This window comes from Etheostoma cragini, chromosome 5, assembly GCF_013103735.1.
Source record: "Etheostoma cragini isolate CJK2018 chromosome 5, CSU_Ecrag_1.0, whole genome shotgun sequence".
NCBI classification, from domain to species: Eukaryota; Metazoa; Chordata; class Actinopteri; order Perciformes; family Percidae; genus Etheostoma; species Etheostoma cragini.
In genome coordinates, this window is record NC_048411.1 from 28,440,427 (window position 1) to 28,459,984 (window position 19,558).

Below are 19,558 nucleotides of genomic sequence, written 5' to 3' on the forward strand. Positions count from 1 at the left end.
TATTGTCAGCGGGACAGGGCTTTGTGTCAGGAAGGTCAGCTGGGGCTCGAAAGGAAGGAGGACACCCCCGCCCATTAACACACACACACACACACACACACACACAAACATACACACATACAACAAACAAGTGCACACATACAACAAACAAGTGCACACATTCTTTACAGGAAAAATACATGCAGCCAATCAGATGTCAGATTAGATGTATGCATGCATCCACACACATTCACCCCCTCATCCCATTCCATCTCTTACATCACACTGTCCACTCTAAAGCCGCGAGGCCAGACCGTTTGTGCTGCTTATTCAAATTTGCAATGATGGAGCGAGAAAAAGATTTTCAAATCACTTTGTATCAAATAGAAGCGAAATTGACCAATTCTCTCCAGCAAGTGAGTGGGAGCGTAAAAGTGTAATAGCAGGGTCATTGTCCAGACCAACAGGCTTGGAGGGGGGGGCAAATGGGACAAATGGAGGAACAATGGTAGTCAGCTGAAAGGACGAGTGAGCGGTGCTGCTGAAAAAGATTATGGTAGATCTACAAAGATGGGTCAAAAGACTTTGTGGAAAAAAAACTTTCAGATCGTATGATGTAATATGATGAAAACTTGAGTGCAATCCCATCAGCACATGTTGAAAGATCACACGCCTGGGGTTATGCTGCTTCCCATGAGTTCAATTTGATTTCTTTATTGATTTTTCTGTTTGATGATATCAATGAATCAGTGCAATCTATCAGTAGATGCATATAAAGAGCTGTCCGTTTTCTTTTCATTAAGAGAAAGTATACCTTTACTCGTGACTAAAATGGGGTATAAGATTTACACTTGTTTTGTCAGAAGCAGAGCTTAGGGGCCATATCTCTTCTGGTATTGTTGTTTGTTCATTTGGAACATAGTACCTTGTATATTTTCCTGTCTTGATGTGTGATCGTAATTCATCCACAAGGTGTTTTGTCAACAACAGTGTGTACTCTGTGGGATGCTGAACGCTCCACTGCCTTAGAGAGACTTGTTCTCCAGCAATGAGGCCGTGTGCGTGTGTGTGTGTGTGTGTGTGTGTGTGTTTGTGTAATGTCTGTACAAACAGCATAAAACCCGGATAGTGGTAAATCACTGTAAAACTGAAGCTCTCTAGCCTTCTCATTGTGAGGACTAGTCATTTATTTAACACTAAAATACGGTCCTGGGCTGTTTGGGGAGAATACATCAACCGGCACACAAGAGTCCACACAAAGAGCGGCACACTTCAACAGACAAAGAGCAAAAAGAGAGAGGGCAAGCGGCTTTTTTTACCCCCTCCTTCACATGAAGTGTTGTTTGCTCAGGGTGGGGTGCAGGGCACCGAGTGGGACGGAGGATGGATGGATGTGGGGAGGGACTGATGGAAGAAGGGAGAGTGGGAGGGTGGGAGGGAGAGAGGGGAGGTAGGATGAATGTTAACTACGCAGTAAGTCGATGCAAAACCGGAGGGTGTGTCTGTGGGGTGATAGTGGGAGGAAGATGGGGGGCACACGGGGAGGGGGGGAGGGGGGTGAAAAAGATCTTTTGTGAAGGCAGAGAGTTAATCACTTGAGCGGCACACGCCAGTTCTATGGGAGCACATGTTGTACACTGGCTCCCCCGGGGGAAGCGGGAGGTCCCAAAACACACCCACACACACACACACACACACGGTTGAATTTACATGTCCGTTATAATGCAAAGCTGGGTTCAGGCTGACTGAAAGGACCCCGCCCCCTCCACAGAACAGTTACCTTCTGCCCGTGGTGATAGTGTGAGGCTTGCAATTGCTGCTGGTTCATTCATTCAAGGGCATACGCACAGACAGGCGCACACACACATGTGTGCCTGTTCACTCACTCCACGACTGGATAGATGACTCTGCACGGGCCTTGCTAGAGATGGATGCTTAGAATGACCTGACAGTAAGTACAGTCCATTGTTTCCTCACTTGAGTCCCATGTCAGCCGTGGATGCTAATGTCTTGGGAGTGATAGTGACGGCTGGAGTTTAGATTCAGTGGCAGACATCCCGGCACAGTGGCATGGAGGCAGGCATCATGTCAGAGACTGTTTACATCAGGAGCAAAGGCTGGGGGACTGCTTCCAAGGTACATGTTTAACATGTACCATTACTCAATTTTCAGTGGTTAATTTTTGAAGAGATATTTTGAATTTCACCCCAAATGAAAAAAAAATTGGAAAACTGAAGCTGCGCTGGAAGACTCTGATTCTTTGTGAAAAGAGGCCTCAATGCAATTTAGGATTATCTTTTCCTTTTGCTGTGTTCTCCTCCTCGCTGTCCGATTTTGGATTCTGCCGTGGAAACCAATAACACTTGCCTACCCTGTCTCGCTTTCCCTTTCTCTGATGCTCAAATTCAACATATGCCGTTACTTTGGTGGTTACCTTTTCAGTGGTTTACTTTTACAAATGTGTTTTTTATGTATGTTACCCTCAGATAAAAGACAAAATCAAAACTGGAACATTTATAACACAAGATTGCTTCATGATTAAAAGCCCCAATGCAATTTAAGATGATCTTTCCTTTTGCTGTATTCTGAAACAGTCCAATTTCTATTCTGCTGTAAAAACCACTCAAACTTTGCTACTCTGTCTCATTTTGCTGTCTGCCTCTGATGCGTCTGTAATTCTCCTCATGATGAAACATCTATTTTGTACATGTCTCATCTCGCTTATCATTGTTTTCCGGGACATGAAAAGTGACAGTCTTGATCAGCTGTGCCGCCTTCATTCTGCATTTTCCCTCTTCGAGCATGCCCATCAAACGCCTCAGGAAAATGACACTGACAGCTATGCATATCCTCACAAAGAGCACTGTGCAACCAACAATTAACCCTGAAGCCAAATGAAATGTACACTAATACGTGACTTGTGGCACCATGCTTTGTTGGTGTGGCTGTTGTAAAATGATTACGGGCTGAGGACCAGGTGGTTAGGGGGGCCCGCAGGCCTGATCAGCCAGGATGGATCCCAGTCACTACTGGGGGGAACCATCCCCTGAGGGGTTTGAGATCATGATGAACAGCATCTGGGATCTGGTTGTCTTTAAAAGGGAGGGGACAGTTCTCAGAGAGCATCACATGTACCTCCATGAATAAATGTACTTGTATTATAAGTAGGGGCTGTCAAATGGTTTTAAATATGTAATCGACATTAAGGGCATGATGTTGCATGGCTAAGTCGCGATTAATCGTCAAATTAATCGCACATTTTTGCATCTGTTCTAAATGTTCTTCAAAAGGGATATTTTTCACGTTTTAAATGCTCAAGTTACATTTGACACTTATTCTGGAGGTAACTGAATTCCCGTTGACAGCACATGCAGATAACTTTGCTCTTGTTGAGAGAACCATCTGGAAGGACTGTGAGACTGAACGTGCCATTTAGATGATGCTTTTCTTCATTTATTTCTCTTCAAGGTTTGTTTCTGTTAGCTATCTTCAACGTTATTGCTGCATCGCTTCATTACTTCCCAAAACTACGGAGCGTCCCGTGGCCCAAATCCCGGAATGCGAGTACATTAAGCGAGCGTCCAAAACAAAGTTGTTGTCAATGTCGCGTTCTTTAGCCAGCTCTAATTATAAGTGAAGAAATTGTTAACCACACAAATCTATTCATGTTCTGTGTTCTTATTCCAATCGTTATATCATAACTCAAGCCTATCACATTATCAAACACTTAACATTTCTGTGTGGTCGGTTCATACTGTGTTGAAGTACAACAGCAAACACAAAGTGTTTGTGTAGTGTTATTCAGATGCAGCGCCAGCCGCGTGTTGAGTGGGCCGAGAGAGGCCAAACTGCCAGTTTGATAGAGGAAGGGCACCCAAAGGGTTATTTGTCAAACCCAACGGCCGAGCCATAAATCTAGACACACAAAGCCTGGCACGGTGCCAAGATGGACGTGTTTTTCACTCTGTTTGTTTGGCCAATGTGCTCACACCTGCTTCAACCCTACATGTCTGGAATGAACAGGAAACACTAGAATTAAACAACATTTTTAAAAAGGCATCCCATAAAACTACGACATGCTGACATTTTGTCCTTTCATTAACCCTTGTGTTGTCGTTCTGGGTCAAAATTGAATATGAATACTGTGTTTAATCACTTGTTTTGCTGTTTTTTTCAACGTTTTGTAGCTTTATTTGACTTTTTCCTTTCCCCTTCCACCAGTGTAAACTAACTTATTACCACTATTATTGGAATTTCTGGTCACTAAACCTTATATAGCTTTTGAATTTAAACTAACTTTTGAGTTACAAAAGCCGAAAGTATGAATTTCTTTGACTAATATTTAAGATCCGAGGGTGTTGATGGATAATCACAGACTGTCAAAGTTTAGTCAAAATAATGCTGTGAAAATTGAATAAAACACCCAAGTCAGTGGTGTTAGTGAACTTATCCTTAGTTTGACTTGTGACGAGCGTTTCATGGAACAATCTGTTTGGTAGAAAGAAATCCCAATTGCTGCTACAGAAGCTTTAAAAACAAGTCTAAAAAAATGATCAACAGCGCATATTCTCTCTGCGTAAAGCGTATCAGGGCTGTAATTTATGATTATATTATAATCGTTGTTTGGTCTATCTATGCAAAGTCATCCATTTACCTCAGAACGTGATTCAGCAGCTATGTGTGTGTGTGTGTGTGTGTGTGTGTGTGTGTATGTGGGGTGGGGGGGGGGGGGTGTAGATCAGTCTCCCAAAATCCCAATATGACGTCCTCAAATGTCTTGTTTTGTCCACAACTAAAATATTCAGTTTACTGTAACAGAGGAGAGACGAAAATAGAAGACATTGACATTTAACCCTTGTGTTGTCTTCCCGTCAAAAATTGAAATTCAACATTTTTACCGCTTTTTAATCAATGTTTTCAACATTGTCTTACGTTTTGTCCCTTTTTTCAACACTTTTGTCAATGTTTGTCACTTTTTTGGCGTTTTAACTCTACGTAACACTAACTTTAGTTGTACAGTTATTTTTAAAATCTGTGGTCAATAAACCTCATTTATAGTAAATTATACCTAATGTTTGAGTTAGAAAAGCAGAAATTAGGAATTATTTTGACTAAAATTAAAGGAATGGATGTTGATGAATGAGACTGAATTTGTCAACTTTCACTCAGTACTATTTCAAAACTCCTAACATTTTTTTTTAAATGTTAAAAAATTGAATAAGATGCCCCATAATGAATGAAAGTTGAGATTTGTACTTGTCAAAGAGCATTGTGTGGAACCAACCATGTTATTTTGGGTAGTTAAAAAAAACTCTGATGTAGGAAAAAGGGTCAACTTGACCCAAGGACAACATGAGAGTTAAGAAGCTGGAATAAGAGAATTACTTGTCGATGAATCAAATATGAAAATAGTTGTTGATTCAGTCACAAGTTGACAACTAATGGGTGAATCTTTGCAGCTCTCAAGTGGTTTACTCCTCTCTTGTCTTGCAGATGGAGCCACTGACAGTTCTTCCCCGGGGTCATGAGTTGTGTCTTCCCTTCACTTCTGTGTAACTCGACCACCTGGACTTAAGCCCCCCCCTCGCCTCACCTATGCCTGCAGGACCATGGGCAGTGTCAGCAGCCTCGTCAACGGCAACGGCCTCAGCAGCAAACACTGCCAGGCGTCTGAACACAGGTTAAAGAAGAGAACAAACACTCTGAGAAAGAGCGGGGGTTGCAGCCTCGACGAGTTACTGACGTGTGGCTTCACTCAGGGCTCCTCGTCCGCCGCTCAGCCCTCCAAAGGCCTGTCCCACTCCCGCTCAGGACGAAGCGAAGATTTCTTCTACATCAAGGTCTGTGGCATCAGATTACACAAGGGCTGGGCAACATATCCATGTTATATTGACATTAGTCTGGGCGTTAGCGCCATTAGCTGTTTGGCTGTTGAGTTCAAACATCAACAATCTTTGCCCAGCATCACTTACCGCACCTTTAAATTTTGGATATTGTAATATTTGTGTTGTCTTTTCAGGGTTTAAAAGGCTGCATAACAGTTAATAGGGAGGTTCAGAGGGGTGGGGGTAGGGTGTGTGGTCATGGAAGACTTGTATCATGTGGACGCGCGCACAGTTTCGTTGTCATTACTTAGAATTCCTCATTGGGACAACAGAAACTACGCACTGAAGCTTTAATTTAGAAGAAATATATTAGGACTACTGTATTTCACACCCCAGAAATGTATTGCATGTTTATAACCCCACTAAGCACACCACTCTGTTCCCAAAAGGTGAGCCATAAACCGAGGTCAGCGCACCATAGAGGAGGACCAATGGAAGACCACGCAGGTGGAAAGAACCAAGATGGGGAATCAGATGGGCGACTGCAACCAAAACTGCTGCTTATGTCAGGAAACATGGCTGAAAGGGTGAGCAAAATGCCCCACTGTTCCTTCACTTATGTAAAAATGTCCATCCTAGCGTCTTTAGGTCCAAGGTAATGTCTTACTTATCAATTTGAGAGGTTAATAACAGCGTTTTTAGTTATTTTTGCATGAAAGATTACTTGATTAATCCCTTATCTAAATGTTGGGCAAATATTTTTCTGTCGATCGTTGCAGCTCTAATTTGCTTACACTGTAAAATATAACAATGTTTCATTAAATATGTCAGATATTAACTGAGATTGTGATTATAAGTCCATTTATGTATCAGTGCTGTGCTTTAGTTGACTGGAACCGGTTATTTATTCAACTGACTCACACTGCATGACTGCAACAGACTCAGAAAAACCTCACAGCCAAGTGGAGGATAAAACATGCACAGCAGGTAGTTTAATTGCTAGCAGCCATTCCTTATAACCTGTGTTGAACCTTCCCAGTTTATTAATCACCCCCCCTCCCAGATTAATGACCTAAGAATGCCTTGATCTTCTCAGTGCAGTCATTTCTGTGCCAAGACGGACTCTCCTTCAATAGGTCTTTATTCCCCGGGGGCAAGTAGAGGGGGAGAAAGGAGAGGAATAGGAAGCAGCTTTAAAAGAGACGGAGCAGGGAATAAGAGAGAAAGGAGAGAGCGATCGAGGGCCAACAAGAGTGTGAGGGATCGAAAAAGGGGGGGAGACATCCCAGTCATGGAGTCAGAGAGAAGGAATGCTGAGCTCACAAGCTTTACCTCTCACACTTCAGCAGTAGCTCATATTATTAATATCACAGAGAAGGGCTATTCATCTTCACTCAGACAGCAAAGGGGTGAGGGATACAGAGGGGAGGAAAGAAAGGAGGGGAGGACAAGTACTGCTTGTGACGTTTCTTGAAAAGCACAGATGGGGCATGTGGAGTATAAGTTCATCTTTGAAATGAGTTTTCTCTTTTATGACAGTCTGGTGAATTTTATTTGCAACTACTGCTGTTTGGTTTTTAACACCGCCAGCTTGTAGTGAAGCCATTCTGCATGCTTCAGTGCTTCTATTTTGAATATAAAAAGACATGACGGTGGTGGTGGTGGCGGGGGGGGGGGGGGGCACATGACAATATTTATCTCTGTGAAAGCCCGTCATTGCGATTCTCTTTCTAAGTTTCCCAATGTGACCCATCCTTGTCTCTTTGTTCTCTCCGTTAAGAGGAGCCACTGAACATGAAATCAACAGCCAAAAGCAACTACTGCCTTTTATTGTGTAAATCATGAGAAGCTACTCTACAAATGGCACAACAGAGGGGTTCCCAAATAACTAGTGAGAATCTTGGTTTTGCGGTGTGCTCATCAGTCAATGTATGTGAAATGGGGTAACTGCATGTCTGCCCCATTCAATGCAAGCAACGGAGTTCGGCAGGGAAGCATTTTATCTCCCTTTCTTTTTTATGTTAATATGGATGATCTATCAAAAGTGCTGAACAACTGTGGAACAGGCTGTGTGGTCGGGACCATCATTATCAACCATCTAATGAACGCAGATGATCAGTTTCCAAGGGTCTGCTCCCAAAGGGGCTCAGACATTAAGTACAATTCTAGTAATGTTGGGATTGCTAGAGGCAGGGAGGACAATACACTGTCATTTCCTACTTTCTTTCTGTCTGGTACTGTCTTAAAGTGTGTGATGAGGTCCAAGACTTAGGGCACTATAAAACTGATGACCTGTCTGACGATGGGGACATTCACAGACAGTACTGTATGTACACGTACAAGCTAGTAGGCTGAACTGCAAATTTAGGAAGTGTTCACTGTCTGTGAAGACCACAATTTTGCAATCTTTTTGCACCCCAATGTGTACCCACTTGTGTCGGCACAAGCAGAAATAATTGCACACAATGGTGGATCCTGGAAAGAGTGCGGTTAGATTCACATTGAGATTGTGGAAACATTGGCGTTTTAGTCTATGCGCTAATATCTGAACACTCTTTTTGTGTATTGCGATCTCTGCCTGTTTTAATGATTTCTTATTGTGTTTTATCTTGTATTTGTCTGTCTTTTTCCATGTTTTGTGTTGTGCTATGAAGATTAAAGAAAAAAGAAGACATGACTGTGTGTCATTTCACTCTTCCAGGTCTCTGCTGAGAAGTCATTGATCCGTTCCACTGCTTTCAAGCCTGTGATCCCCAGGAGTACATTGTCCACAGAGACAGGCCACAACAGCCTGGACCACATCCTTTGTCCTCTTGAGAAAGCGAGGAGTCCACACATCAGACACAAGCAAGACACCTTCTCAGGTCTATATCTATGTCATATTGATAAATGGTTGCCTCAAAATGAGATTAGTCACTCTTTCTGAAATCCTAAAGGAGCCAATCAATCCGTCCCTCTCTCACTGGTCTGTTTGGCGTTATGTCACAGGATAGGCATCAAATGAGTTTGAGACCCTGATCTAAGTAATAATAAGTGTAAAAAGCTTTGTTGGCCAGGTGACTCAATCTTTTCAGATGTTCATATAAACGATATTCAATGTCTTAAAAATCTGCTAGAAGAGATAACATACTCTCTTAAAGTGTCATGCTGTTTGGCACCAGACCAAGCCAAGTTCATTAGATGTGAGATTGAGCGTTGGTCTGGGGAGTCTGCTCTGTATTTTCTTTGCACAAGAGGCGGGACCAACGGGCATAGTTCAAAAGACTCTGTACGCAATTGGTCCTTCAACCAATCTGTCCAATCTGTTATTTATTTCATTGCATGTATGTATTCTATTCTCCTTTCAGGTAGATATATAAAGTGACCGGTTTTAAATTAGAGGTGTTGGTCTGGTACCCTAACCCTTACCCCTAGATGGGTGGGTTGGTGTTTAGATGTTAATTAGTTTTGACTGCATTTTGTTTTATGTCTTGAATACGCTGAAAATCATTAATAAACAGACTCAGAATAAAACAATTTGTCATCTCATTTTACTTTCAGGGACTCTCTCCGACTCTGGACGTAACTCGATGTCTAGCCTGCCCAGCCACAGCACCAGCGGCAGCCTAAGTGCTTCCACGGGCCCCGTCAGTCACGGCGATGGCAGCTCAGCTCTCGCAAACAGCCTCAGCAAGGGAGCACAGTCTAATTTCCCTCCATGGGTCAATGGGAATAGCACTAACCTTGACTGTAGCTACAGGGCTGCTTTGAACAGCGGAGGGTTGGCATCTAAGGCTAATGGGGACGCTGGCTCCCCACTTTCTGCAGATGAGCCAAGCACTCTCTCTGAAACTGCAGGTGGGATTCGGTCCCCCATTACTACAGATGAGTTACTGATTGAACGTTTGGAACAAAGGCTGCTGGAGAGAGAGACTGAACTGCAGGAGCTACAGGTACCAAGCTGTTATGTTACACTAAAAAGCATCATGTGCTCCTAATCGAGATCAGTAAATAGATAGTACAACTGTGGCAGTGGTGAAGTGAAAATAAATACATTTACTCAAGTACTGTACTCAAGTACAAATTTGAGGTACTTTACTTGAGTCTTTTCTTTCTCTGTCACATTCTACTTCTACTACACGACATTTCAGAGAGAAATAATATACTTTTTACTCTTTACTACACTACACTAATCTGACAGCTTTAGTAACTAGTTAATTTACAAATAAAGACTTTTTAACCCAAAACACATGAAGTTTATAAAATATGCTGTTTTACTAAATTAAACTTCCCAACAATGTACAGGCCTACAGGCACAGCTGAAATGATTAACCAATTAATCACTTATATGTTTGACAGAACAGTTTTGATTGTTTAAAAGTACCTTTACTTTGAATACTTAAAGTACATATTCCTGACAATATTTACATACTTTTACTTAAGTTGCATTTGCAATGCCGTGTTTTAACAGTATGGTATTAGTACTTATACTTAAAGGTGCCCTGTCACAGATATTTCATGACTTTGGTAATGCTCTGAAGGTCTACCATGGACTCTTTAACAATTTTTGCGGAAAAAATACCTTGGTTACCTTGTTTCAAGCCACTCTCATTAAAATTCAACGAGCTAAACTGATTGACTCTGATTGGCTGATTGGAATGAGATAAGGCAACATGACGCGAGACTGACCAGCTTTAGTAAGTGGTCTGATTTCTCCTCTTATTTCTTTTCAGTGGCTAGAGCTGACAGCGGAGGTAGCAATTCATTTTCACATTCACCACATGACATAAACACATATGGACCTAACAGATTTCAAAAAATGCAAGTAAAAAGGGTTTTGTGTGGCAGGGCACCTTTGAGTAGAGGATCTGAGTCCGTCTTCCACTGTTGACCTGTGGTCATGTTTAACTGAGATGTCTTCACCATGCAACAGGGGAGTTTTGAAGACAAAGAAACAGACACCTGCCAGCTGTTTGAGGAGAGACAAAGGTACTGTGCTGAAGAGATGGAGGGGCTGAAGGAGCGATGCTCCACTAAGCTTCGCCAAGTCTCCCAAATGGCTGCAAAAACCCAGCAAGCACTCCAGCTGCAGGTCAGCCAGCTCCAGGTCAGCCCACCTCCTCTTTTCTCTTCAGTCCCCTTCATTACTGGTTCATCTTCATCCCACCAACCCTGCTTAAATGATCAGTGGCGGTTCTAGACCATTTCAAATGGAGGGGCCAGGCTGGGGCCACATTTTAGGGGAACCAAATATGTTATGTTCCACCAACCCAATAGGTTTGGTTCTACAAAATATTAGATATACTGTACATATGACAATAAACACAACCCATTCAGTGTAGACCTTCATTTATTCTATCACTGCACATGAATGATCAAATAAAGGTGGGGTTAGAAATGTATGAAAATACAAGATAGGGGGGCTATTGGACACCCTTGCCTCCCCTCCCCCCCTTATTTATTTACAGTAACCCTTTTGTTGTCCTCGTGTCAAATTGTACCCATTTTCAAAATCAGAAATATGGGTTTCTACCTAATTTTAATACCCAAACAAACATGGATGATTCCATTTAAGATGCCTTGCAAGTACAACAGAAGCTTGTATGTCTGCTTTATTGAATTTTTTGTGTTTTATTACAGTATTTAGCATTTAAGAATTAAATTGAAAGGTTTCAAGACAATATCCTCACTCAACTTTGACGTATAACATCTCCTTTAATATTATTCTGAATAATTCATAATTTCAAATTTTTTTTCCTAAAGGATTGAGAAGAATTTCCTACAAGTGAAGTTTATTGACGATGAATTTCAAAAATACGTGTAAACTTCAGATAATAAATTGGAGTTTGGGGTGTTCTATATCTGAAAAGATTGTTGAAAAATGTGACAAATGTTGAAAAAAACTACAAAAAAGCAGGAAAAAATATCAACAAAAACATTCTTTTTTTGAACGCTGAAAAAGTGACCAAAGAAATCTGAAAAAGTGACAAGAAAACATCACAAACATCGAAAAAAGTCAAAAAATCGACTAAAACACAATTAAAAACACGTCAAAAAAGTGACCAAAAATAGGAATAAAATTGACAAAAACGTTGAGAAAAGTGTAGAAAAAGAACAACAAACTGTTGAAATTTCAACCAGACAAACAGTTGCAGTTGCAGATCAACGGGAAGACAACAGAAGGATTAAAGAAATGTTAGAAGAAAGAAAAAAATCAGAATAGGGGGTTGATTTTCTGACCCGGGAAGACGACAAGACCTCTGAGGTCTGAGGGTATTGTCACACGTATTCTTAAATTGACCTTTTCAGGGTATTTGCACAAAAACAATCCCCATGTGTTTCATATTAAAATGTCCAGAACATACTCAGCTTTAGGGACGCCCACATTTTTTCTACAGCAATGTGTTAGGAGATAATTTGACGCTAAAGCTGAAACGTTGATGTCCGGTTTTTGAAATTCCTCAAATCTCTAATGAGTTGCACAAATTGTCTCAGTGTTTGAAATGAGTTGACCAAAGTCTGAGTTTACAAAGTACTGTAATATGATCCACATAATTTAATAAATGTCAGAAAGGAAATTTTTCGCTTTTTGAGTAGGAGTTCTGACAAACATCGTAAAACAACAGTAAAAGACATTGCACACCTGGCATGAATGAGTGAAATGAGAATAAACTCTTGTACAGGTGGAGAAGGAGAGGCTTCAGGAGGAGGTCTTGAAGCTAACCAGAGAGAAGGATCTTGTGGGGCTCAGACTAAGGACTTATGCAACAGAGAGCACCCAGCTCGCTCCAACACTCGAGGAAACTCAGTGGGAGGTGAGTCACGAGTCATTCGTGTGATATCAGTTAGATTTACCACCTTGCAGCTCACAATATAACTTAGTACTACCTTGACGGCTGCTACTGAGATGAGAGAACATAATGTACTTCCACCACTAGAAGTTATAATCCACCATCACGCATCCATGAAAAGAGTCCATGAAGCCATAAAAGAGTCAAAGATGCCAACTTCTCTATTTACCTTTTACTCAGTAGTAGCCTTTTAACACCCGGAACTTTACTTTTTTTTACCTACTTTTGTTACGTGTAACGTGAAAAGGACCACTCAAACGGATGAATCCAGAGAATTATCTACCAACTGCTGTTTTTCTCATGACGAGGGAGCTTTCAAGCACCTTTCCGCTTGTTGTTTTGGTTTTGCAGAAGGTAATTTTACTGTTTCGGTTCAGTTTCACCGCCCTCACCAAACCGGTTTCCATTGGTTTTGCCGCAAACAAGCTCTGATAAACCAACTGTGTCCAACACAAAGTGGCAGACAAACAGAGTTAGAGACCATACATACTGTAGCTGGTGAACATAGTGGAACATCTAGCAGTTAAAGAACCATGACTTCAAATGAATGCTAATGTTGATTTTTGTCTGCTGGATGTGAATAGGCAACAAATACATTTGGCAAATAACTTTATGTACAGTCTTTTTAAATTAGATTATTTTGATTAGCCTAATTAATTCTCAGTAATTGTTTTACATATTTATCTTTAGCTTGCTTTTAGGATGAGGTGAAAATGTGAAAGCAGTGTTTCCCATGCATTCCATTGCCATTTATAAAGGAATATCATTTACTAAGACTTAAAGTGCATTTCCACTATTTAGCATCTAAGCATCTTTTGGGTTTTATTGACAGAAACACTGTGCACACAAACCAATTCAACAAGTTCCCAGCCATTTTCTGGGTGCTGTCATCATGGGAAATGCACAGAATCTGTAATTGTCAATGAGGATATCCTGGGGTTGATTTTGTGTGAGGTACATATCAAACATGTAATTCCTTATTATTGACTGGTTCATCTTCGTAATTTGTCTCCTAATCCAAACGTAGGTGTGTCAGAAGACGGGAGAGATCTCCTTGTTGAAACAGCAGCTGAGAGACTGCAAGGCGGACGTCAACCACAAGCTGAACGAGATGGTCAGCCTCCGGGTGTCACTGAAGGAAAACACGGCAAAGATGGAGATGCTTGAGAGACAGAACAAAGACCAAGAGAACAAACTCCACTCTCGCACCATAGAGGTTGAGGTAAGTCTGTTTGGGATCAATCAGTTCATTTAAATTAGGACATGGTCAGGTGTAGGGGGATAAACCGGCTTGAATCCAGGCTGAGTCGAAAGATGAGATTCTTAATCTCAAAGAGGTTTCTCCTGGTTAAATAAAGGTAATTATAATTTAAAAAAACATGTGAAAGCACTCAGTCAAGTGGATATTTGCTATTATGTGCTACAATCAACTGTGATCTCAAGACTGCTTTCAATGTCTGTGTTTTAGCAGATTTATATAATCATCGTCTTAATAAGTGTCATTCAGATAATTAGACCTGTTACAATATCAGTCGAAATTAGGGATGCACAATATGTCATTTTTTTAGAGACACTCAGAGATTTTCCAAGTTAGTTGAAAGAAAAAATCTTCAGAAAACTGCACTACACAAAATATAACGTCATTCCTTTTACAGTAGTGCCTTTTAATTTCAATTCAATGCTCAATTTGTTCAATATAAGGAAGTTAGAAATGATTTTCTTTCATTTGTTTTAAATTCAACAAGCAATTTGTAAAGATATTAGCAGAATACTGGAAGCAGCAGAAATGCAGAACTGAGTACACTTTAATATATGTTTATTTGTCACGTTCAACAGCGTTATTGCATGTCTTAAATTTATCCTTGTATCGTGCAGCCCTAGTCAAAACTGAACATGTCTGAACATTTTGCATTTCTGATTCAGGTGTGCCAAAATGAACTACAGCGCAAGAAGAATGAGGCTGATTTGCTGAGAGAGAAAGTAGGCAAACTGGAAAAAGACATTCAGGGAATGAAAGAAGATCTGGCGTTGGCCAAGGAGCGGAGGCTGAAGCACGGTCTGCAACTCGAGGCCCCGGCCCACATTCCAGCCTCAGAAAGACTCCTAGACCAGGGCTCAGACTCCCCCGACCAGAGCCAGTCGGGGGAGAACATCGAACACATCTCCACAGAATCCCTCCAGAGAGAAGTGGAGAGACTGAAGCGGCAGCTCGTGGAGGAGAAGGACGCTCAGGAGAGGCAGGCCAACAGCTTTGAGCAGGAGAGGAAAACTTGGAACAAGGAGAAAGACAGAGTCATCAAGTACCAGAAGCAGCTCCAGATCAACTACCTGCACATGCACAGGAAGAATCAGGACCTGGAGAGGATCCTGAAGGAGCTGACTGCTGAACTGGAGAGCCGCACAGAGCTCGGCATGGACATCAACTACAGCTCAGGGTTACAGACATACGACGACGTCATTGCCACAGAGATCTGATGGAAACACTCACATACATTCAGTTAAAGTGGTACACGGCACTCATATATTTATGATCCAAACCTTCTCAGTCTCCCATCGCGTAAAATACAGACACTTGGTCATGTGCAAAAGAACGGGACACTAAGGTTAACCCTTGTGTTGTCCTCTTGGGTTAAAAAACGGACCAAGAATTGACATTTGTCCCTTTTCAGACTTCAGGCTTTTTGCGTCATATCTGAAACGAAGAGCCACTGCCCAAGCGTCTGTATTTACAAGTTGGGAGTTGTTATAATAATATAACAGCTGGGGATCATTCACTGCTAACAAGTGTTTCACAAGGGTTATTTAATAGAATGTGCATAATCTAGTGTCTTTTGTGTCCAGGTCACACACACACACACACAAAAATACAATTGCATATTTTGGTTGTTGTTGTGATGACACTGTTTGAAAGTAATTAATTTAATGTAAAATCAAATTTTTTTGCTCAACCATGCTGTCTAAACAGATCACTCTTCATTCAAATTGTACACAATTTGGTAGTTTAAACCCTATTTATCAGTTGTGCACTGACACGAGCCAGACAACAGCTGATGAATATGTTTCATGATTAATGTCTGATGGAACACATGATGAGCATGATAGTGGCTTAGCACCTGCCCCATTCAGCCGGATCAGGATGATCAGTGATCAGTATCATCTGTGAGTCTGGGGTCTTGAACCTTAATAGACTTTGCCATATGTATTTTCATGGGGTTTCTGCATGGGGAAAAAGTGGTTTTAAAGTGCTCATATCATGCTTTTCTGGTTCATAATTGTATTTAAAGTTTTTATCAGAATAGGTTTACACGGTTTAATTTTCAAATTACAACATGTTTTTGTTATACTGCACATTGCTGCAACTCCTCTTTTCACCCTGTGTGTTGAGCTCTCTGTAGTAGCTCCAGAGTGAGGCATCTCACTTCTGTTCCATCTTTGTTGGGAGTCGCACATGCACAGTATCTAGGTAAGGACTACTAGCCAGTCAGAAGCAGAGTATGAGGCCCTGACAGTACCTAGGTAAGGACTACTAGTCAGTCAGAAGCAGAGTATGAGGCCCTGACAGTACCTAGGTAAGGACTACTAGCCAATCAGAAGCAGAGTAGGAGGGCGTGCACTGACAGTACCTAGGTATGGACTACTAGCCAGTCAGAAGCAGAGTATGAGGCCCTGACAGTTCCTAGGTATGGACTACTAGCCAATCAGAAGCAGAGTAGGAGGGCGTGCACTGACAGTACCTAGGTATGGACTACTAGCCAATCAGAAGCAGAGTAGGAGGGCGTGCACTGACAGTTCCTAGGTATGGACTACTAGCCAATCAGAAGCAGAGTAGGAGGGCGTGCCCTGACAGTACCTAGGTAAGGACTACTAGCCAGTCAGAAGCAGAGCATGAGGGTGTGCCAGCTAGGCAAGCATTATAACGCGTTTAACAAAGTGACGCACGTTGTTCAAGGAAGTAAAGGCTGGACTACAGTAGAGATGTGTTTGTGAACAGTGTATTCTGTTGGAGATTATAAATCCCTTTGAGGTGGACTGTACGCTTTTTCCCTTTGTATACCTATAATGTTCACAAAATGATGTGTAACAAAATAAAGAAGAGACAAAAAGCCAAAAAGCATAATATGAGCACTTTAAACCGTTTTTTGAGTTATTTGAAAACAATACACAGGTCTTATGATGTGAATACTGTATTTGTTGTATCCACACCAATTGCACTACAAAGACATGTTAAAATGGACTCCAGCTGTCTTGCATTTTCATCCTTAACATTCAATTCCCCAGTGATTTAAGTCAATATGCACTGAAACTGAAGTTGATTGATTTTATTATGTGACCTGTATTTTTCGAGTTTTGTCAAACTCAAACTTTCAGTTACCGAGAACATTTCAGAAAGAGAGTAAATGTATCTTGCAAGCCGGAGCAAATTACGTGTGTCTATTCAGATGCTATACCAACTCCTAATATCACTCATACAATAGCCATCACTCCACTGAACACATCATTGGTACACAAAATGATTCCATTGCTGTTCAGGCTGACTGTCCTCAGGATTTTGAATCTAATTGCCTATGGCTCCATCTACAAACTTTAGCGGAGATTATGAACACTTTGGATCCGTGGACGCTGTGTTGTCTGAGTGTGCATGACACCAGGACTTTGTTATTGCCAACCTTATCCTGTTAATTGCTAAACGGAAATGCACATAATAGAGTATATACTGAAGAACACCTCTGACAGATACCAAAAAAGGGGGGGGGGGGGAACAGAATACAATAAAAGTAAATATTTCAAGAGAAAGAAAAAGGGAGATCTACCGGTAATGTCTATCTCTCTCTCTCTCTCCCTGCGTTGTTCATCTAACTTTGTGAGAGTTACCTGGCACCGTTCCACTCGGAGACAAACAACCCTCCCAGCAGCAGCCCCGGCCATTTGGCTCTGCTGTTTTGGAGCTATTCCACTTCCCACAAGGGCAAAGTAGTTTGTGAAGCAAAAAAGTTTAACAACTTCACCCACGCAATACTCAGGGGCTCATATGGAACTATCAGGCAGATATATATTCACACCAGTGTTGTCATGTAACAAACTACTTTGCTACTGTGCTTAAAGGTGTTTTAAGCGATGTTGGGTGACGCCACTTCTTGTTGACGTTCAAAGTATTTCCAAACAGGCTAGCTCACCCGTCGCTCCTCCTTACTCCGTCCCCTCTCCCTCCCTTCCATGCACCCGTACATTAAGCCCCCAACCCCCACCCCCGAATTATTCGTGTCTGTTTTTTGTCATGCTTTGTGGTGCAGGTGGGTCCAGTTTGTTTTTGTTGGCGTTTGTAGACCCTGGGGTGTCTACGGAGACTGTGATTTTTTTTACAGTGTGTTCTGTGGACAGGCCGCTTGCCGATAGAGAGGAGATGTTAACTAATATTAATAATAATAATGACACAATTTATTTAAAGGTGCCTTTCTCGGCATTCAAGGACACCGCACACATTTAAACCAGCAAAAATACTATACAACAAAAACAACAGAAAAGGCAGAGCAATAGACATTGTGGCTGTATGGGACAAAAGATGTTGTAGCCTAAAAAACTCATGACACCGCTCAGAGCACCATTAAGTAGAATATTCACTGGTCTGTACTTTACTTTGTTATGAATATTTCCAGAAACTTTTACTTTCACTCCACTACATTTCCTAAGTAAAGCGTATACTTTTACTCCACTAAATTGTCCCTAAGCATCTTAGTTACTCGTTACTACAAAACAAAGTCAAAAAAAATGTATTACACTGGAAAAAAGCAGGTTTGGCGAATCATTGCTCCTAGATTGCTCAGATAATGCACGCTCCATTCCAGTTGGTGACCTAATGCCTGTTTGTTGCCAAGCGTAAAAAAAACACGAAAGGCCAAAACTAAAGAAGAAGAGGAGGAAGTATAATAACATGGTGCAGGCTCTGCCGCCATGGTAACAGGCAACGAAACACCCCAATGCCAGTGGTGATGAAGATAATGTTACAAACCTTTGGCTATAAAGTTCATGATCAGTTTTGTTTTTTTAACTTTTACTTGCAATACTTACATTTAATATCAGAGAATTCATTTCGATGCTTAAGTACAGTAAATATCAGACACTTTAAGACTTTCACTTAAGTAAGATTCTAAAAGGAGACTTCAAATTCTACCAAAGTCATTTTCTTGTAAGATGTGTGTACTTTTACTCAATTATTGCTTTCAAGTACTTTATACAAGACACACTGCAATGGTCGAGAATGTGTGGCAATCTCTGTAATGAGGCCGTTTGAGATTGCTTAGCTCCTCCGGCGTTACACTGCATAAACCGCAGCGGGTCATTAGAGATTTGGTAGCTGACAGAACTAAGTGGCACCCAAACTCAAAAGTCGGATAAGCGTTTTACAGCCTTTACTCTGGTCCTTAGTGTAGGTCGAATAGGGGAAGTAGGAAAAGGACGGTTGATAGTGGAGCAGTGGAAGCACACCTCGGACAAAGAGAAGTCTCAGTGAAACAGATTGTATGCTGAGATAGAATTGGAAATGAGTACAAACAAACAAAAAGCCACGGTGCAAACACAGTTGACTTAAAAAGCAGCAAATGTTCTCCATCTGTGCATCAGTGCTCCTCTAACACTTTTCCAAATGTACTTTACTGTTTGATGAAATTCTATTTGTCTTAAAAAAAAAAAAAAAAAAGAAGCAAAGATATCATTGAATCTCAGCAAATAGACTACACCGAGGCTCTTTTTGCCAGAGAGCAGATTCTTCTATTCGAACATCAACAAACACATTATTGGACTAATGGTTGCTTTTAACTTTCAATGAAACTGTCCTTTAATTCAGCGTCTCTCAACCTTTCCGAGTCGCGACCTCCCAGAATAATGAGGATGGTGTTTGCAAACCCCCCCCCCCCAAACCCCCACCCC

At 41.4% G+C, this 19,558-nt stretch overlaps 1 protein-coding gene across 2 annotated transcripts in view; it reads left to right on the forward strand.

The window, feature by feature from the left end:
- lzts1 (leucine zipper, putative tumor suppressor 1) overlaps positions 1–15,212 on the forward strand; it is a 22,760-nt gene extending 7,548 nt beyond the window's left edge. The window contains exons 1-9 of one of the 2 annotated variants that reach the window (XM_034871264.1): positions 1,730–1,930; positions 5,473–5,819; positions 6,254–6,391; positions 8,506–8,668; positions 9,345–9,736; positions 10,717–10,890; positions 12,467–12,598; positions 13,662–13,856; positions 14,558–15,109. In XM_034871264.1, the coding sequence (XP_034727155.1) occupies positions 5,589–5,819; positions 6,254–6,391; positions 8,506–8,668; positions 9,345–9,736; positions 10,717–10,890; positions 12,467–12,598; positions 13,662–13,856; positions 14,558–15,109 (1,977 nt within the window). In that variant the 5' untranslated portion in view covers positions 1,730–1,930; positions 5,473–5,588. Of the gene's footprint in view, positions 1–1,729; positions 1,931–5,472; positions 5,820–6,253; positions 6,392–8,505; positions 8,669–9,344; positions 9,737–10,716; positions 10,891–12,466; positions 12,599–13,661; positions 13,857–14,557 lie in introns of those variants that run through there. The other variant, XM_034871265.1, reaches the window with a different exon arrangement.
- The last annotated feature ends 4,346 nt before the right edge of the window (positions 15,213–19,558 follow it).